The sequence below is a fragment of the Nelusetta ayraudi genome, unplaced genomic scaffold, assembly GCF_046127955.1.
Source record: "Nelusetta ayraudi isolate G7.1 ecotype Tasmania unplaced genomic scaffold, CSIRO-AGI_Nayr_v1 ptg000136l, whole genome shotgun sequence".
NCBI lineage: Eukaryota > Metazoa > Chordata > Actinopteri > Tetraodontiformes > Monacanthidae > Nelusetta > Nelusetta ayraudi.
This window is the reverse complement of record NW_027466186.1, coordinates 3,353,948-3,374,611: the sequence shown is the minus strand read 5'-3', so window position 1 is coordinate 3,374,611 and position 20,664 is coordinate 3,353,948. Positions and strand designations below refer to the sequence as shown.

General features: G+C 45.5%; 2 protein-coding genes across 2 annotated transcripts; one reads left to right on the top strand and one right to left on the bottom strand.

The window, feature by feature from the left end:
* The first annotated feature begins 32 nt into the window (after positions 1 to 32).
* mdh2 (malate dehydrogenase 2, NAD (mitochondrial)) lies at positions 33 to 1,619 on the top strand. The gene has a single exon (XM_076012960.1). The coding sequence runs from the start codon at positions 177 to 179 to the stop codon at positions 1,188 to 1,190; it is 1,014 nt and encodes a 337-aa protein (XP_075869075.1). The 5' UTR covers positions 33 to 176; the 3' UTR covers positions 1,191 to 1,619.
* Positions 1,620 to 2,122: 503 nt separating this feature from the next.
* On the bottom strand, positions 2,123 to 17,298 carry rspo3 (R-spondin 3). The gene is made up of 6 exons (XM_076012793.1): positions 16,272 to 17,298; positions 11,991 to 12,185; positions 11,213 to 11,356; positions 10,125 to 10,271; positions 9,834 to 10,016; positions 2,123 to 3,156 (listed from the first exon to the last, which is right to left on the bottom strand). Exons 1-6 carry the CDS (start codon positions 16,369 to 16,371, stop codon positions 2,951 to 2,953), a joined length of 975 nt encoding a protein of 324 aa, XP_075868908.1. The 5' UTR covers positions 16,372 to 17,298; the 3' UTR covers positions 2,123 to 2,950.
* Positions 17,299 to 20,664: the final 3,366 nt, after the last annotated feature.

The following is a 20,664-nucleotide window of genomic DNA, read 5'->3' as shown; positions in this document are numbered from 1 at the left end:
GGCCCCCCAACGTAACATCGCACGACTCATATCCTACTACGCATGACAGTCGACGGTCTTCCTGTTCGCTCGTGGCTGCCTAGAGGACGTTAGTGTCACGGAGGAGAGAGGGGCTCTTCAGGTAATACAACCTTCACTTTGACTAAGAAACGAAAAAGAACTCACCGAAACGAAAAATGTTCTCCCGCGCCGTGAGACCGACCGCTCGCCTTGTGCGGAACCTGAGCACCTCGTCGCAGAACAACGCCAAGGTGGCCGTGCTCGGAGCGTCAGGCGGCATAGGCCAGCCGCTGTCGCTGCTAATCAAGAACAGCCCCCTGGTGAGCCACCTCTCCCTCTACGATATCGCCCACACACCCGGGGTGGCCGCTGACCTTAGCCACATCGAGACCAGGGCCCAGGTGACCGGCTACATGGGCCCCGACCAGCTCGACGCCGCTCTGCAGGGCTGCGACGTGGTGGTGATTCCCGCCGGTGTGCCGAGGAAGCCCGGCATGACTCGCGATGACCTCTTCAACACCAACGCCACCATCGTTGCCACCCTGGCCGACGCCTGCGCCCGCGTCTGCCCCGAGGCCATGATCTGCATCATCGCCAACCCCGTCAACTCCACCATCCCCATTACGTCAGAGGTGATGAAGAAACACGGTGTCTACAACCCCAACAAAGTGTTTGGTGTCACCACCCTGGACATTGTCAGAGCTAACACCTTCGTGGCTGAGCTCAAAGGCCTTGACCCGGCCCGCGTCAACGTGCCGGTCATCGGGGGTCACGCAGGGAAGACCATCATCCCCCTCATTTCCCAGTGCACACCCAAGGTCGAGTTCCCCGCTGACCAGCTGGCTACCCTGACAGGCAGGATCCAGGAGGCCGGCACGGAGGTGGTGAAGGCCAAGGCCGGAGCCGGGTCCGCCACCCTCTCCATGGCGTACGCCGGGGCCCGGTTCACCTTCTCTGTCCTGGATGCCATGAATGGCAAGGAGGGCGTGGTGGAGTGCGCATTCGTCAGGTCCGAGGAGACCGAGTGCAAGTACTTCTCCACACCCCTGCTGCTGGGCAAGAACGGCATTGAGAAGAACCTCGGCCTGGGCAAGCTGTCCGCCTTCGAGGAGAAGCTGGTGGCCGACGCCATGGGTGAGCTGAAGGGCTCCATCAAGAAGGGCGAAGAGTTTGTGGCTAAGATGAAGTGAGCGGGAAGCGTGGCTAGGGTTGAAACCAACAGCTGATGTAACTGATTATGTGTTTCGTCTTAAGTTAAAGGCATCTGGGTAAATCACACCATCCGTTGCAGTGTTCCCTCTTTAGTTTCTGTCCGCAGTAGGATCACCTTGGAGGTGATACAATGTCCCAACTATCACGTTCCCTGCTATTTTGAACCCTTATTTTGCACTTGATGATGTTAATGTGTACATACTGCACTGTGACCTGATCTGTCGATATTTTGCAAATGTCCAATTTAAAAAGAAATTCATATATTTTTCATGTACACTCTGCAGTAGTGGTCATTTCAACTGGATGAGTGAGGGGGAAAACGCTGTCGTCTTACCTGTTGATGCAAGTAGATGTTACTGATGAGAAAACTACAACCAATAAAGAAAAAATACGCTTTAAAATATAAATTGCTTTCTTGGTTTTGTCACGAGTGAATGTGTCCACATCTTAATCTGATCAAATGTTGAGCGTGAATGAAAAATGAACTTTTATTATAATATTTCATTGTCATTTTCACAATGGCGCAAATAATCAGTTTTAAAAATGCTGAAATTGTGGATCTGTGTTGTACACAATATAATCATTCTATTTCCACACTCTTGAGGTGTCTTGGCAGACTGCTTAAAATGGTTTGATGCAGAACACAGTAGAGTTTCATTTAATGTTTAGTGTCAAAACCTTATTTTAACAGTCAGTATACATCTTGTGACTTTGACGCTAAATGTTGCTCTACTTGTGTTGGTGTTGTGTAACACCGAGCTGCCTCTTCACCCAAATCAGTTCATGACAACCTTTGCCTCATGCCATGATAGCAGGGACAGTGTATCGAATGTCACTTGGCCTCAACTCGGGGGTTTATGGCGTCTGATTTGCACAGTGCAGAGGTGACATACAAGATAACAGACACGGGCACGAACCAATTATAGTTTTATTTGACATACAGGTGCATTTGGATCCTAGGAAGGGGGCTTTAATGAGCACAGATTTCATTTACACAGAAAGAAAACCCAATAGATTAGATTCATCACATATTTGGTTGAAACCAGCCGTTGTCTAAAATGTACGGTACACACCAGGATTTTGACCGTGCTCCTTTTAATTTGACAGCGTGCAGCTTTTCACACTTCCGCCATTTTTAGTCATTGCAAAGACGTCACAAGAAAGCAATAGCAAACTCACTTTTATTTTTTTCCTTTACAAATGATGCACCAAATAAAGAGATCTAAAGAACGAGAACAACAATAATAAACAACTGTTCTACATATTGTTGCAAAATCTACATTCAAAAAACCAAGATGCGCAAATGTTGTACCGGAGCCCCTTTAAATAACTATATCCACAAGCAGGTAGTGTGACACCGCTGTCCTCGTGTCCATTTCAGTTCTTTTACACAGTCCACATAGACAACGTCTCTCTTTGTTTTCAGTCCTGGGGGGAGAAGTCTCAGCCACGTCTCCTGCACTTTACAATGGAGACACAGGTTAGAATAAAAAAAAAAAAGAAAAAAGACTTTTATAAAGTCAACAGTGGCCCAAGCCTGGTGGCTGAATGTGCCCAGTCCCGCTTATGCAATGAACGTCACGGTCAAATCATACAGGTAGCAGCAACACCCCTGCAGAGAGGGGACGAGGAGGATGAACAGTGTGTCAGGTTTAGAGGAAGAGGGTTGGAGGAGGAAGACCTGGAAATCAGGATGACAATGAGGGTGGGGTCGGGGTGCTGGATATTGTCTGGAGCACTACTGCAGGAGGCTGTCTGCAGGTGGGAGCAGGTCCGTGTCGTGGCCTCTGCGATGCCTGTGCTCTGTTTTGTTCCTGTTGTTCGAGTCATCGCGTTCGCCCGGCTCCCTCTCCCTCTCCCTCTTCCGCTCCCTTCGGCCGTCTTGATTCTCCTTATCTTTGCGGTTGCGATTCCTTCGTTCCCTCCGCTCGTTCTTCTTGCGCCCTGGGAATTAAAGGAAATGAGAAGATGATGGTCAGAAAAGTGTGAGTGCGAATGAAGAATCACCGTTTCCAGTGAGGACAGTGGTGTTTGTCGTTGCATAGATATTGGTAACTTTACAAACTGCTGCACAAGTCCAACAAGTGTATGCTTAACAATTAATAATAAATAATAAACATAAATAATGCCTTTGTCACATTTTTATCTCATCACGTTATTTTTATTATTATTGTTCAATTGAAATTGTGAAGAGACGAGTTAGAGTAGAGTGAGTAGAAAAAGCTGCTGACTTGACAGCTGCCCAGAAGACGCTCATAGACACTTTGAGGATAAGACACTGAACGTTTCCGAAACGGCCACACTGTTCTCTGACTATTGAAACATGTTTCTGAGATAGCTGGAATGGGCTCCAGCACGCCTGTGATAGAGAATGAATGGGAGGTCACCTGAGCTGAACTCTACAGAGAATCCGTGACTTCAGACCCAACAATACAAGTAAGATGAAAAATGCTGTAATAGCAGCCTGGACACGCATGATACTTGACTCTAACAAGTCACACTGCCTGAAGATAAGACTGAGGCCATCTTAATCTCTAGCCATGCCACTTAAATAGTTGATCATTGAATAAAATGATGTTGTCACGAAATGATTGAACTGCAGATTGAGGCCAAGTTCATAAATTGAGAAAGTGAAAAACTAAAGCAGATTTAACATTAATATGAAGTGTAATGAAATATGGCTTCTACAGTGTATTCTCTCAAATAAGGCCATAATGCAACAACACCTCTGTGCTTGCATTGTCCCTGTTGTTCCCGTTCAAAGGTATTTTATTGATATGTCTCTTATCTGTCAGCTTTTGGCTACATAATTGAATCTCTGTCTCCTACCATGATTGCAAAACATACCAGATGCCAACACCCAGGTCATTCTCAAGAAAGATACTGCTTTTAGTTTGAGTAATGTGCTTTTGCAATATTTGCCAGTGCAAAATTAATTTTGCTTTCTCACCGTTTGTTTAACATTTTTGACAATATACACGATAGGAAAAGGAATAGTCACAATGATATTATTATGTGAGAAGCTGCGAAAAACTATTTCCAAATTTACCCTTTGATCTTTGTAGTTCAAATAGATATATATTTGCAATTAAACTGCATTAGTGCAGTACTCGTGAAAAACAACAACATCTTATTTACTTAAAAGTTTTGAGGCACTGAAATACGTTATTAATCAATATGAAAACTTTTCTATGTGTTCTATTTTTAGTCGGGGCCGGGGGAAAAAAGAAAAATCCCCTCTGAGGCTACGTTAGCCCTATTGTCCACGAGGTGGCAGCCTTTCACCGTGGCCAGCGATCCTCTCCGCGTGACTAGCAGGGCGCATTGTCCAAAATAGAAACCCTTTAAATAAACCCCCAATTTATCAGTTCTTGCAACACCATCTCATAAACAAAACCGAGAGTTTTGGAATGCTCAAGGTTTATCTCTGCTCGAGCTGCGGTTATTAATGATGATAACAAGATCCACCCCCAGGGAGGTTGGAGACAGGACCTGCAAGGGAAAGCAGAGGAGGCCCTTTCCTGTTGTTGCGCCGCGGCCGCTCGTGTGTGTGTGTGTGTGTGTGTGTGTGTGTGTGTGTGTGTGTGTGTGTGTGTGTGTGTGTGTGGAACTGAGCAGCGCAGCCTGCTTGGCTGGTTGGCCAGTAAGTCAGGGATTGTGAAACTGCTGAAGTAGGCAGCAGGCACAGACATAGGGAGCGAGAGAAAGAGAGATAAAGGGAGAGAGCGAGAGAGATCTCTCGCTCTCTCCCTCCTGTCCGCTCCATGTTTGGCCCCCTGTGCTCGTCCTATCATAAATAACACCACGGCTCTGGTCTGGGGCCACAGGGGCCACATTTTAAAAAACACAGTGTGTACCAGAGGTACCACGATTTACCTGTTGAGCGATTATTTTTTTATTCTCTTTTTGATAGCAGAGAGACACAAGCGGCAAATACGCACGTGGACAAACGGGCGAGGGCGCAGCAGCGTCAAGAGTCAGAGATGGTGAGGAGAGATGGGTGCATGGATGGATGGATGGGTGAACAGATGGAGTAATCTGGTGCACTGACTCATTCAGGGTCTGCCCCTGTCCTCTATAAACACAGGAAGTCCCCTTTACTCCCATTGTTTTCACTGCCTGACAACATTTACAGCTATTTACAAGTTCAATGGATTAGTCATACTGTAGTCCCCTCCTGCTTTTGTCAAGCGGGAGGAGAACCTAATCCATGTCACTGCGGAGATGATTAGGGCAGTGGTCATTAGTGCTCTGTGCTTTCTTAGTCGGATCAACATCGATGAGCTTCCTGTAATATTTTGGTTGAAATGTCTATTGGGGTCCCCCAAAAGTCACCACTTTAGGTTCTGAATTCATTTTTGATTCCTATTAATATTTACCAAAAGCCAAAAGTCTGATGAAGACACATTGTCAAGAACTTCAGATTGACTGAGTCCCTTTAGCTTTGCGGTTCTTACATAAGACAAAGAAATAAAAGGAAACCCTCCAGTCATTAAGTAAAATTTGGAGCAAAATGTTATTTCTTTGGCACAGAAATATGTGATGTGAACAGTCTACAAGAGTTTATTTAAGTAAGTTCCTGCTGTCGTGTAACCCTACGAGGCAATTTCGTTGTTGACATTTTGAATCAGAATTCTCGTAGGTCCATCTTGAAAGGGCACCATATACTGTATACACCCATTTTCAGATCTTTATCAATTATCCTGTACAATGGTGGAGTAGCAGTTCATGATTAATTACCCATAAAACTCCATATCCAAAAACTGGGATAAAGCCTTGAGAAATTTAACAGAGGTGACAATTTGTCAGCCTACAGACAGTTAACAAAGTAACTATTCATCGGAAATCAACGGCATGTTTATGACTGTCCGGAATAGCCCCGGCACCTGACATCCCATAAAGACGTGTTCTGTATTTAACCTAGAACAACTCAGACAATGTGTTTATATGCTTTTAGTGCTAAGTTTAATTGTTTGAAGTCCCAAGAACCGAGGTCAGATTCAGGTTACAGCTGTAGCAAAAGTTGACCAGAGGGGATCAGCCTTTTTTTTTATTTTATCTCTTTCGTGGAAAAAATAGCACATAAACATGTCTTCTGAAATGTCAAACTATTTCAACTGATGGAGCTGTGACAACTGTGAAACAGCTGAAACATTTATTTAACGCCGGGCCCCTGAGCGCTGTCTATTTTGTTTTCTCGTGATAGCTCATAAAAGTAAGTCAAAGCAAAACAAAGACACTAAATCTGGCGTTATGTAAGAGAGCCGTCGTAAATCTCTGCGGCCATCCTTTGACCTGCCACTCATGTATTTATGTGCTCTATGCTGTGTGCTCGCCTTTAATTTCTCTCACTTGCACTCAGATTGGATACGATCTAAAAGATGTATCGTGACTCATATAAGCGCGACTGTTAACATTTCCTTAAAATTGTGGCCAATCTGGATCCAATTAAAGCCAAGTCATGTGGGCTTGTACTGGTTCCACGTATGGTCAATTATCGTCACGTATAGAACATAAAACACAACCAAGCACAGCCGAATATTTTTTGAAAAACAAAAAAAACAAGAAAAAACAAAAAACAAAATATTTTCATCATTTTTTTTTTTTACACAATTTAAAAAAAACAAAGAAATTGTAGTATGTTTGTCTAAACTTTCTGCTTGGAGCTTTTAGCGTGCATGCCTTTTACATTGTAGTTTTCTAGACATTTGTTGCAGATGTGTGTGTCTGTGTATGTGCAGCGAGAGACGGAATACTGTGCGTATGGTGACACATCCTCCGTGGCAGGCGTTCCGTCGTCCGGGGGTCTTTCGGTGGGAGCCAGGCTGGGATTAAAGGCTATATGGGCTGTCCCACAAGTGGAATGCCTGCTGCATGGCCGCCTGGATGTCATAAAGGGGGCTCCGAGTGTGTGTGTGTGTGTGTGTGTGTGTGTGTGTGTGTGTGTGTGTGTAAATCCCGCCCTCATGACCGATCTTTGGATGTTAGCTTTCTCGCTTAACAGTGCAACTTGATGTGTAATAGATCTGCATGCGTGTGTAGGAGTTAAAGGGATTGCAGAGGGCACACGGCCTATCCGGATACAGAGATAGAGAGGTGAACAGCAGGTCCATCGTAGGACAAATTAGCCCGCATTAACATGAGAGAGACAGCAGCGGATGAGGATGTGCATGTAAACATTTGCAATCTCCAGCCGTGGATAACGGAGGCGCGGAGCCAAGTTCTTCTGTGTTCACTCTGGGTCTGAATATGCCAGCATGTATCCTAAAGTTGCGTAAAGTTTTTTCTGGCAGGACGTCTGTAATCTAAAATATTGTTCATGCTCGGCTTTTAACAATGAAACGTGTTCATTTTGCAATTTAATGTAGGGGTAGAAGGGGACAAAACCTAAATTCCATTGGGTTGAGTACAGCGCCTGGGGGGAACTCATTTAATTAATCATACTACAACGCAACAAACAGGATATGTTGTTGAGACATTAAGAATGCAGGTGGATTTTAATCACTACATGAATGTTTGTTGACTCATTGTTGAGTCATTGATGGAATATTTGATGGGTTCAGTAGCTTTCTTTAGCTCTTATCTCTTAACAGCCGATAATTAAAATGTTGTATAAAAACAGTGTGCTGAAACGTAATATGTAGAACAATGATATTATTACTATGTTGCTGTTTGAGAGCATTACTGACCTTATGAGTGAGTTGTATATATGTTCTCTGTGGTGCTTGGAAATGTTAAGGCAACAGTATTCAACAGGTGGATGAGGGAAATGTGGCAGAAATTTAAGGGTATTTTGCCCGCAAGTAGTCATGATATGTTGCAAATACTTCGAGCATGTTGTAATATACAATCCAGGAAGAATAAGATGGAAAAGAGTAACCATAAAGAGTCACATGGGGGAGGATAACTATGCCAGAGGATGGGGTGGAGGAGACAACGAGAGTAGGGAGCTAAAAAAAAAAAAAAAAAGGAGGAAGAAGAGAGCGGGAGGATGTATCAGTGTCTGAGGGCTGCGGGGGGAATTACCGGGGGGGCTCTCAAGGGTTGGACCACTGACCTCCTAGCGTGTGCAAGAACGTAAACAGCGCCGAGAGAACACGCCATGGTAGATAATTAGCACTCATTCACCGCAGCGGTGCGGTCAGAACTGGGGCAAACTCTCTAATCACAAGCAAACGCTGATAAACAGGGTCTCTGGCGAGGAAGGCAGACCTTTTTTTTGTTGAAGCCGTTGCTGTTTTTGTCTTTCTTTATCCGCTTTCTGCTCATGTCTTTCCCTTCTGCGGCTCACCTCCTTTTGTCCGGAAAAACCGCCACCGCCCTACTGCCACCGCCACCCCCAATCCCACCCCCGCTCCCATGCCACACCCCACCACCACCACCACCACCACCACCACCAGGCTCAGGCTAGATCAACATAGCCGTCGACTCCGCGCTGGAGTCTCGGCCCCGACCCGGCTGACCGGGAGTGCCGGCGGGGAGCTTATATGGGGGTCTATGTTTTCTTTGGTGTGGTATGGAGTGTGTGCGGGTGAGGAGGATGGGAGGGATTGGACGCGGAGAGCGATACAGATAGAAGTGAGAGTGAGAAAGGTGGGGGGAGGGGCGGCGACAGAGGGGGCACAGCCGCTCGACTCTTTCGCAAATTAGCACTGAGAACGAGAGCCGGACAGTGGCGGCATGAAGTGCCGGTGTAAATGCGTAAAAAAGTGTGCACTTGTCTGTTGCACTTGAAATCGAGAAGGTCTGTCTCTGTGTGTGTGTGTGTGTGTGTGTGTGTGTGTTGGCAGCTGCGGGGATAAACCAATACTGATCCCCTGGTGGCCGCGTGCCTCCCCGGGGGAGGATGTTGATGTTGGGGTGGCTGTTTCTGCTCCGCAGCAGTCAACTGCTTTTCTGCAGTATCACACACATACATGCTCACAGACACACACGCGTGCGCAAACTCGCACACTTGCGCGCACGCAAACGCTGTTTGTTCTGTAAGTGTGAGGCCCCGAGGGGCTGGATCTCAGCCTCCTACCCCGTCTGCGATTTGTCATTGAACACTGCAGTGAGTCCAGGCTCGAAAACAACCAGCCGCCAACCAACCCCCGAACCACACACACGCACGCACACGCACGCACGCACGCACACATGCAGCACACACAACACAGATCGTAAACTGTTGGATTTTTCAGAAACGGAACTACCCCGCCTCAGGGCCAGTTTTGCGCTCTCCCCTCTTTCCCGTGACTGATCGCGCCACTCGGTGTTTACCAGGAGCAGGGAAAAGCTGTTTTTGTGCTTTAAAAAATAGAAATCCCCAAAAGGCTTGTGGGAACGCCGTTGCAACACCACACATGTGCGTTCCACCCACTGTCCTCACTCTGACCACAATGACAATCCTCTGAGTAAACAGTCGTAGTCCCGGGCGGAAGAGCGATGAGCTCTGATTGAACAAGCTCGAAGCGCCGGGGTCTGGAATTCATAGAGTGTGGAACTCGTGCCATGTGTCACAAAGTCTGCTGTTGGCACAGGTCATCGCGGGTCAGCGGCTACCGCTAAGAGGTAGCGCCTCGGAAAAAAACAATGTTTTCCCTTTTCGCAACGACAAACACGCCACAAGTTTGTGTCTTTACCTTGACATTTCCTCCTCTTGACTGGGCACTCTCTGACCTCTGAGACCTCCGGGCAGGGATTCCCAAGGAGTGACGGGTACTGAAGGATCTGCCGTGTGCGGGTCTGATTCCGCTTGATCCAACAGGGTCTACCAGCCCTGGCGCAAGGGCTCCACTCGCTCCACTCGCCCACCTGGCAGTGCACTGGGAGCGGGAAGCAGAGGGTGAGGGATCTTTCAGCGCGTGCCTAAGATCGTTGGATCCGACCGGACTGACTGATCCTGGCCGTTTGTTCCTTTCTGTAGGACGTACCTTTAGCTGTGCACTCCATGAGTTTGTCGTTGGGCTCAAACTCCTCTGGACAGACATGGTGGCACCTCCCACTGAGCAGGTACAGGCCTGGTCGGCACCTCGTACATGTCTCGCTGTTCACGCACGAGTCGCAGTCTGCAGGGCACCCTGTAATGGCAAGACGGTGTTTTTTAGTCTTCGTTCGGTCTCTCATTTTACCTTTACCTCCGTCCTTTCCATTTGCCTCCATCAAACGAACATAAAAGGCCTTGCAGCTAAACATACAAAACTGGACGCTGTGTTGTCAAGATAAATCAATAGCGGTAACCTGTTTAGAATGCACTGAAATGTGTTCAGATGTCGGAATCTTTTGTGCAGTTAATTGATAAAAAAAAAAAAAACCCACAGGGTCTGCTCGATAAATTGAAATTTAATTTACATTTTGTCTACGATAGAAAAAAAATTAACTTGAAGAAATATGGCAGATGGAGGACAGAACTTTTGGTAGCCTGTGGAGGGCAGCAATAGAAGAAGAAGAAGCCACAATGTTTGATGAGCAAAGGTTGAAGAGTCAAGGTGTGTTCCTCAGTAATGATGATGTGCTTGTGTTGCTGAATCTGATGAGGAACACAAGCACTTTATCTGCAAGCTCTGCTTATCTATTTATTTAATATATTATATTATATTATATTATATGCCTTTTGTTTGTCATTGGAGCAGTGATTGCTTGTTAACCCTCTTTGCCTTTGCCGATGACAACAATGTGTTTTTCATTAAAAAAAACAAACAAAAAAAAACAGCATCCTAAATAATAATTCGGCAGAATAATCAAGATTTTAATGTAGGCCAAAAGACTGCCCTAGATTTTAGATTTTGCTTTCCCTGTTTACAAATATTGTGGTATGACACTGCTAGCTGACTGATTACGTTGCCCTGCCACCTGAATCTGTCCATTTTCCCCAACAAATGTATGCCGTGCATGCAGAATGGACAGCTGAGCCTGAGCTGTAGGGACAATCACACTGAGCGCTGGTGATGACGCGACAGTTTTACTCTTAAGATGGAACAGCTTGAGTTTTTACGTCTAGTGTGAACCTCTTCATACGTACTGGAAACACACTCCCTTTGTGTGTCACTGCCGACCAGGCCTTCGGGGCAGATCTCCTGGCATTTGCCCAGGTGAAGGTAGAATCCTGCTCGGCAGCGTGTGCAGAAGTTCTTGTTGAAGCAGGAGTCGCACTCCAACCTGCACTCTTGACAGAAAAACACAGACCCACCGCCAGAGTTTATTTTAAAGGCACAAGTTATCGAGTGTGTCGTGCGTGTTACTTATACAGGTTGTCAGTGTGTGTGTGTGTGTGTGTGTGTGTGTGTGTGTGTGTGTGTATGCGTCCCTGGGAATACAGTCAGGAATACAGGCGCACAGCTGGCGGATTGATGCCCTACTGGGCGACTTGTGATGTGGGACTTCAAGTAAAGCAGCACTAGAATTGAATTATGGACCGGACGTGACGGCTATCAAAGGTTTTAAGTTATTTAAGGACGCGCTGTGTGTGTACATGATGCTACTATTCCCAAGCAAGTCTCGAGGCAGTGGCTCGTAAAGATGTGTATATGTAGTGGCGACATATATTTTGACTATGCCGTGGAGCCGACTATAGACTACTGGTGCTTGTGCTTGTCACGTCTCAGTAAAACACACAGTAAGGAGGCCACATTTAACTCAAGACAAGGCTGAGAATTTTTTTTGTTGTTGGTATCTTTATTATTCTTTTTTTAGGTGAGAAGCTCCAACTGCACTGGAAAACAAACAATTACTGAAGTTTCTTCTCTCGTACCTTCCGAAATTCAGCAAGTTATTCAAAGTGGCTTTGTGTCGTGTCTTACTTGTGCATGTGTTTCTCTCTGGGGAGCGTGTGCCGTAAAAGCCCAGGGGGCAGGAAGTCATGCACACGCCGATTTGCTTCATCCCGATTCTCTCCAAATGCATGAAGAATCGCGGCTTGCAGGACAGGCAGCCATTGTAGTCGGAGCAGGTCAGACAGCCACCCTGCTGGCACCCTGAGCTCACACCAGATATCTCTGTTGACAGGAGGGAAGGATGTTTCAGAATTCATTTGGGTGCGGTGAAATTGACAGTTCGAACAAAACACACTCGCGAGCAGAACCAGCGAGTGTGTTTTCAAGGCTAGATTCAATATTATTGTTGGTCCCATATGGATCTCATGAAGGCCAAAGAGTGAAAGTAATAAAGAGAGGAGTTGATGTTGCACAGTGTTTTCCAACAGTAACAAGACAGTTGTGTATATCTTTTTGAAATTTTCTTTGGACGGCAGTGGGATATGATTTTCTCTTTTCTTTCTTTTTTTTTTTTTTTTTTTTTACACTTTTCTGCAAAATAGGTTGAAAGTTGGAACACATTCTCTCCATTAAGGTTTAAAACATCTCAAATAGTTCAGTTTGAGTTCAAATCAATAATGCAGACTGCCCCAGTTCATATGTTGTGTGTTTAATAACCATCTTCTGATCACACCAGTGCCCCACGGTGGACAAACTGTTCTTTGATATATGTGGTTGTTTCACCTAGTGGTGGTTTTGATGCCCACCTGTTTTACAGACTCTGGATGAACACAATATGTTTCCATTAACAATTTAATGGAAAGAGGCAGATGCTGATAAAGCGAACTCACACTCTTGAAATCACACTATTTATAGACTCTTGATCAGCATCCCACCGCTCTCTGAGATCCACAAGAAACATTTTCTTTCATGTGTTTGTATTGTTGTTTCGTCATAGGCGGCATGCAGGGTGTGACTTGATTGGGCTACCAAAAATTGTTGTGATGTTTCGCGGTTTCACACTTTAGACTGATCTGATTTCAATGGTAAATCTTCGCATTTCTGCTGTTTGGTCTAATTGATGTAAGTTAAGAAGATAAGTTGTAGTGGCTGGACAAGTCATGTAACTTTCTTTAGGAATCGGTCAATATTTGATTTTATGCGAGACCTTGCTTTGGATTCAAGCAACTAGAAAACAGTCTGCTGCTGCCGGTGTGTGTGGCCCGCGTGGTTTTCAACAGTGAGGATGGTGCAGCACAAAGTGGCATGAACTTAGAGTTGGTTTTCTTGGTTTTCTCTGAGTCTGCCAGTTAATAAAGAGCCAGTTACTGGTTTCAAGTTCGAGGCCAGGTGAAAAAGTCAGGACTTCATTACTACTTAAAAATTCTGTCATCTAAGAGAGATTTATTATCCTATTTACAAATTAAATTAATTGTTTTTTGTCTGTCGTACAATTGGTAATTAAATGTACATTTCACAAATAGAAATCGTAGGAATTGGATAGAATTCCACGCCCACTAGAAATTCCAACATTCCACTGCTGACATGAATGGGTGTTTTTTTGTTAAATTATATGTTTGTTTGTTTTTTCAAACACGTTTATGCAGTTTGGAAAGAACTACTTAAACTGATGAATGTCAAACAACTTTGGCACCTTTCTATCAATGGAAAAAAAACAAAACTTGGAAGATATATCCAAACCCAAATATAATCTGGTGGAAGAGAAAATAAACCCAGTGTCGAGTATGTTGCAGCCTCCTTACACATTCACACTCTGCATGCTTTACGTGTATTCCAAGAAGCTGTTTGGGTGCCGGTGGTAGGAAAATTAAAAGCAACCCCTGAACGTCCTCTCCAGCCCTGGCATCTTGTGCCAAATAATTCATCTGGTCCTATTCTGTCTCCTCTTGTTTCTGAGTGTAGCTGCCAGCTTACGATAGATCACGAGCACTTTGTTTGAAATATCTCAGCAATCTTTATAACTGCTGTCCATTTGCCCGCATGTGCTCTTGCCAAGGCGCCCTGATTCACAGAAGTCTTAAGATGTAGGAATTTGGCCTTGCACTCGCAATCGCAAAAAACCTCAGTTGGACGCGGCTATCTTGCGTAACATACCACAAAAGTTACATATGCATAAACATAATTCACATGCCTGCACGCACCGGGGCACCACACATGAGGTAGCGGTCCACTCACATTGGGACACTTGATCCGGCGGTTTGGCGGAAATCAAAACAGAACTCTTCCTAATCTCCCTCTGTCATATGTAATTAGCACCTATATGGCACCCACGCGCTTTCATTCTTGGATGCAGCATCGCAGACAGGAAGCGCGGAACTCGGGTTCTGTCTCTGCACGGTAATTCTGGCCACTTGACTCGATGGTCATTAACCTCCCGTCTCACTGCGCTACCCCCTTCTCTCCCTCTGTACTCATTCACCCCTTCGCCAACTAATCACTCCATCCTCCCTGATATCTCTGGAAGTGTTAGATAGCTACATCCTCAGAGGAAGTTTGGATTCCTCGAGGCACAACTCAATTACTGTACCGTGAGTCAGTCCAGAGAGGCAGGGAATGCTGTGGAACACCCACGTGGTTGATTAGTAACAAATTAGATTGACTGTAAGATAACATGTTTTTAAATCTGTTTTAGTGTAATCTTTTTTAGAGTCCATATATTTTTAAAATAAATAAACTGGTTTTAAATGACCAATTTGTGCCCATTTTCCCTTTTACATTGCAGCCTGTCACAATTAAATAAACAAAATAAAAACATAGTTAGCCCGCTGTTTAAAGCCTCCTGCCTCCTCCCTTTTACCTTCCTGTTAAAAACTGGTGCTTGTGACCTTCAATTCAAACCAATGCAGTTTTCTTTTTTCACCTTTTTCTGTGTAGAATCAACGCTCTGAACCCTTTTTGCTGCCCCTCTCTCACACTGCGCCGAGAGGCTCTTTATTACTGTTTAGTGCAATATAAACATTAAAGGGAAGAATCCATGTCTCTTGATGCAGGGTGTATAAATCTGACACTGCAGAATCTACAGATAACCCACATTAGAAGAGAGCAACCCAGCAGCTCTGAGAATAATCAGTCTACTGCATGCAGAACAAATCATGCCCTCAATCATTAGACTTTTGGCAAAATCAGTGCACAACAATCTCCACCAGATTCTCCAGTCTGACCTAAACTACACTGAACAGAGCTGCTGCCAAAAGCAAAGGTAACCCCAGGACCCCTCTTAAAACGTCATAATAAACACACTCTTAATTCCAGATGCTCCATCTCTGCCTTTTTTTTTTTTTTTAGAGGGAGTCCACTTTGGTGGTCATGAGGGAGAAAGGAAGACGAACAACAAAATAAAATCGGTGCTGTCTCTGCGGTCAGACTGCAGATCTGATAAAGAGAAGGGAGAGTGTACGGGGAGATTCAGCCACAGGTGGCAGGGATAAAAACATCACTTCGGGAGTCTATTATTGTAAATCACCCACTGTTTTCACCCATGCTGGCAAGTGATACATGGAATATTCCAGTTGTCCTGCTCCCCTCTAATGAAATTAGTCACAGAGAACATCTGGAGAAGATACCGCGTGTGTGGAGATACTAGAAAAACCATTAACTCAGGAATTGGTGATGCAACCAGAAGGAGGTGAAACCGGATTTCTCATCCTGAAAGACTGCTTGTGATTCTCTGACTGCCGTGGATGTCCTGCTACTCCCTGTGTGCGATCAGGATCATAATCAGAGAGAACTGTCCACCATAAACTTCAACAAGGGGCGGCGTGGAGAGCATGAGCGCGGGTGATATAGTTCACTATAGGGGAAGAGAGCGGCGCGCTGGATGCCTGAAGTCCGCCGCTCTGGCCGCTAGAGAGCGACTGGAAGCAGGCAGCCCCACGCACCCAGCCGCCGCAATTAAGATGCGCAATTATGACTTAAATAACTACTGTAGGCCGTGAAGGGGCAAGAGGCACGTCGCCGAGCTGTAAAACCGCACTCGATTTTGCCGCTATTCGATTTAAGAATATCGGCTGCCTTACATGTGTGTGGAGCTGAAAAGATGAGAGAAATCCTGTGGTGATATCGGATAGGTCTTATAACAGGTGACCCGTGACTTTCATAATCCCCAATAGTCAGTTAGCGGAATTATTGCCATCTTAAGTTTTGCGCGTTTCGGAAAACTAAAAACTAAGAGTTATAATAATAATAAAAAAAAAGTGATGGAGCTAAATTAACGTGTTTTTTTTTTTTTTTTCAAGCAAGGTAAAATAAGGAAAACGGATAGAGGGAGAAAATAAAGACCACACTTTAAGAGATGCTCCTGCTACTCACGCTTGTGCTGCCGGTGCCTGGAGCTGCTGTGCTGCTGACCACCAGTGTATTCCATGCAGTGCGAAATGATCAAAACAAAGGAGATCAGTTGTAATTGCATAGTAGCCCAGAGGTGAGACTCTCAGAGCCAACTGTCAATGTTCACCGAGTCACTTTTGCTGTGGTAAGATTCCTTGTCCTACCCTCCCAGACGGAGGCAGAGCGCGGAGGGCACAACTCCCCTAGGCACAGCGGGACCTATGTGGCGATATGTTGTGCTGCTGGTGGTGATGGTGTTGGTGGTGGTGCGCGATGGCCCAAAAATGCCAGGGCCATTTAGATTGTAACATCCTGGATGGGGTCTTCATACGTGCCAAGAACGCCAGGCTGAGTCAGACATCAGTTATCCTTGCTGTGATAAAGAGCATTCCCCTTGGAAAAAGAAAAAGGAAAAAGAAAAAAAAAAGGAAAAGCTCGCCAAATAAAATCTCGACTTTCATCCGGTAGTGGGGGGAAAAAAAGCAACCATGTGTCCACAAACGACAAGGAAAATAATAGGAAAATAATAATCAACTTTTGTGATTATTATTACTTTTAAATAAAATAAAACAAAAACAAAAAACTTTAGATATTATCATCCATGCGTGGAACTCCAGTGTGACCTCTCTCTGCCCCTCACTCACTGAGCCTTCCGCTCAGTGGAGATGCGCTGCGTGCCCCGATGTGTGTGTGCGCGCCAGGCGCGCGGTGGCTCCCGGTGCCATTTCAGCATCAGTCAAGAGAAAACGCAGAAGTAGAGCGAGGTGCGCAATAAAACCCAAAAAACAATCAAACACCAGTGATCGCATCAGAGAGGAACAACGAAGAAGAAGATGAAGAAAAATAAAGATGCGATATTTAGTTTGTCTGTCCAGCGCTCATCTCCTCTCGCCCGCTGACGGCAGCTGAACCTCAGTGGATCTCCGCAGTTTCACCTCTTTTCTGCTGGTCGTGCAGGACCATTCACTCCCTCCCGCCGGCCGGCTGATGACTTCAGCCCTCTGCTGCCTCTCTCTCTCTCTCTCTCTCTCTCTCTCTCTCTCTCTCCCTCTCTCTCTCTCTCTCTCTCTCTCTCTGTCGCTCGCTCCCCCTATGAGCTACAAAGTTTATTTAGGGGGCAAGCCCTCGCAACCCCCCCTCCGGGGTGGGTTGGGGGGGGGGGGGGGGGGGGTAGCTTGCAGTGGGAGGAGAAGGAGGGGGAGCTGGTGGTGTTGGTGTTGGTGTCGGGGTGGGGATGGTTGGCTGAGGGGGAGGGGGAGGGGCGACATACTGAAGTTATTTCAGCGGGGCTTTACAAATGTGTACGGTAGCTCCTCTGATGCTGTCAATGTGCATCCAGCTCTCGTTTTTCTCGAGAAAACACAACACTCGGCTTGTTGTGGTGTGTGTCTGTGTGTTTGTGTATCTGTGTGTGTGTGAGATGCAAAGTTGACTCACCTGCAAACCGGCTCCTCTCTTCAGACACAATCAATGGAGAGTTCCCCGCTTTTGGCACAAGAGTTGTTGGATTGACACGTAGCCCCATGTTTACAGCCCCCTGCTAAAAACTGATCTCCTGTTTTCCAGTCACGAAGCAGCAGTGAGATTTTCTCCGAAGGCAGAATTCAAACCCGCCGGTGGTGCTGTAACTAACCTGGGAGAGGTACTAACAAGATATCTGGACCCTCCGTGGCATCACAAAGGGCCGAAGTATGTGTTTCTGTCAGTCCCACTCAGCACCCACTCTGTGAAAGGTTGGGCAAGCAGAAGGAGTAAAGGGTCGTTCACTAACAACTACAAACACATATTATTGTATGAAAGATAATTCTCTGGTAAAGTCAAATTTGTATTATCTGCCCTTTAAATCAACAAAAGCCAAATATAAATCTATAGGATTGATTCCTTTCCAGTATTCTCCTCCATAGAATTGCACAAGTTTCTGGGTTTATCCTGGTATTTGTAACCTGGTATTTCTGTTTTTAACAGAAAGAGAACCAGATAAATACACAGCCTTATCAATGCCACTGTAGATTTTTTTTTTTTCAAAAATCACAACTAAGATTGAAAAATCTTGGCAACGTATCTCTTTCTGATGGCTTGAGCACATGACACTGGAGACGATACAAAAAGTGATTTTACCTTTTAAAAGAGAAAACTCAGAATCTGCAGCCCCTCCTTTTTATCGCCTCTAGAGGGAGTTAGTTACATAAAAGCTTGAGGCTCATCGCCATGGCAAGCATGTGTAACCAGTGAGTTATGGCAAACTGTAGCACTTGACCTTTCTTTCGGCCAGACCCACACACTCCATGGTCTTTCTGATTGGATTGTCACAATATGGTGAAACAATCAGGAGTGATAATCAAAGAAGCCACAGCAAATGTAAATTGTGGCTCCTAAAAGTCTCCTGACAGGAGCTTTCAGGACTTGTTTTCCATATAATAATACTTCAATATCAATAATTGTCCTGAACCATTCATCAGATTACCCCTGTTGGACAGGCTTTCTGATTTCAGAAGTTAGTTGGTTTTAAATGCACAAGTCTTTTACCTCTTGGCTAGAGAAGAGGGTCTCTGGAGCAGAGTTCAATGAGTGCTGAAGCCTCATTTGTCTAACTGTGTGTGTTGATGTTTAGAGGGGAACAGTATGCGCTTACAGCGTGGCGCTGCTTGGCGCTGTGGCTTCTGGACTTTCATCAGTCACCGTGCCGAGGAAAGCAAATGCAAACACAATGTGGGCTCCTTCTTTATGGGAATACTTCCTTGTTTGCCCTGCACTAACTCAGGAGCGGGACAGGGAATCATAACAGAGATGGATGCTCTGATTTTGAACCCTGTTACCTCACGCCGAGCCAAATGTTAGGCAGTGCTTTTTCCGATCATATTAGAAATAAGATGGGGAAATGTGAGGTTTTCTTATTCTTAACGCCACTTTTTAAACGCAGCGTTGGGCTGTGAAACAAACGTGAAAGAGGAGAGGAGCATTTGGAGATTCTGTGTCTCTGTGCAGAAATGTTGTTAAATTTCCTTCTTCCTTGTAGAGGCTCAATTCCACAACAGTTTGGCATCGGATGGGGGGTGGGCGGGGGGGGAGGAGGGGACCTGCTGCGTGCGTCCATCTATGGTGGGAAGGGTTTGTGCACCTGCCCGGCTTCATTTACAGGTGTCGACTGATTCTCTCACTAGACGGTCACAGGGAGTGACCAAGTGACCTTAACCTTCCGCACCCCAATGCCATGTACACACACACACACACACACACACACACACACACACACACACACACACACACACACACCGCTCATACCCAGACATGCAGACAAGCTCCTGCCCCCAGGGGACGGCGGGAGCTGCCTCAGACTGCGACACAAAGATGAGCATTATTCATTGACATCCCACTCCGCAGCGTTCAGTCCTCTTTTAGCCTTGCCTCGTCCCAGGCCTCAAGCTGAAGGTTAGCGAGTGTACGGCTTCATCCTCGCCCTGACAAAACATGCCGTCCGGTCTGCCGTTTCACATGTTCTCTGCTTGAATATTTGGCAGCAAAAGTGCTGCTGCAAGAAAACTAATGTTATAGCTGAGTGACAGGAAATGTCAGTATGAACACTTATAATAGGGCTTTCAGCCAGTATTTTATTAATTAAGACTTCAATTAAGTTGTTTTTCATTTTACATTTAATTGTCTTTTGTTACACTTTTCATTTAAATTTGATTATTTTTTGGTGTGACAAGGTCACCCTTGTAAAAAAGATCTTCATGGGTTTTATGTGGTTAATTAAAGGCTAGTGGACAAAGAAGTGCAGCCTAAGCTGATATTTCTTTATGTGATAGTTGATGCAGATTCTTCTGCATTATCGCTTAAGTTACCATGAAAATTGCTCAGCCAAACAACAGCAAATGAAATGTGACATAACATCCAACTATGTTTTTTAAATGAATTCCCTCTGCTGATAGCACTGATCTGATCACTTTTGGAGCATTTACTTTGGTGAGTGCATGTGCAGGTAAGGCAATGCTAGAGGTGGCGCAAGCCTGGGGTTCACTGTGTATCAGAGGATAATTACCTCTATCCTCCCTCACTTGAAGCGCGACATATCCAGCTCATATGACATTGCATGAATCCATTTACCTCGACCTTATCAAGGAAACCACGCTCTTAATCCTCTACCGCATTGGAGTTGCACACACACCGCCACGCCGCAAAGCTCACGCCTGTGATCTCCAAACTGTCCACTCCCTGGCCTATGACTCATAAAATTCCCCCAGGACAGCCACAATGTTGATCCACCGTCCTGTCATCAGCTAATGAATTAGGCCGGGCTCAGTGTGGACAGCAATTGATAGCGCGTGCCTCGCTGGGGTCTGTAAAAACACGGTGGCTCTGTCCGTGGCCTCATATG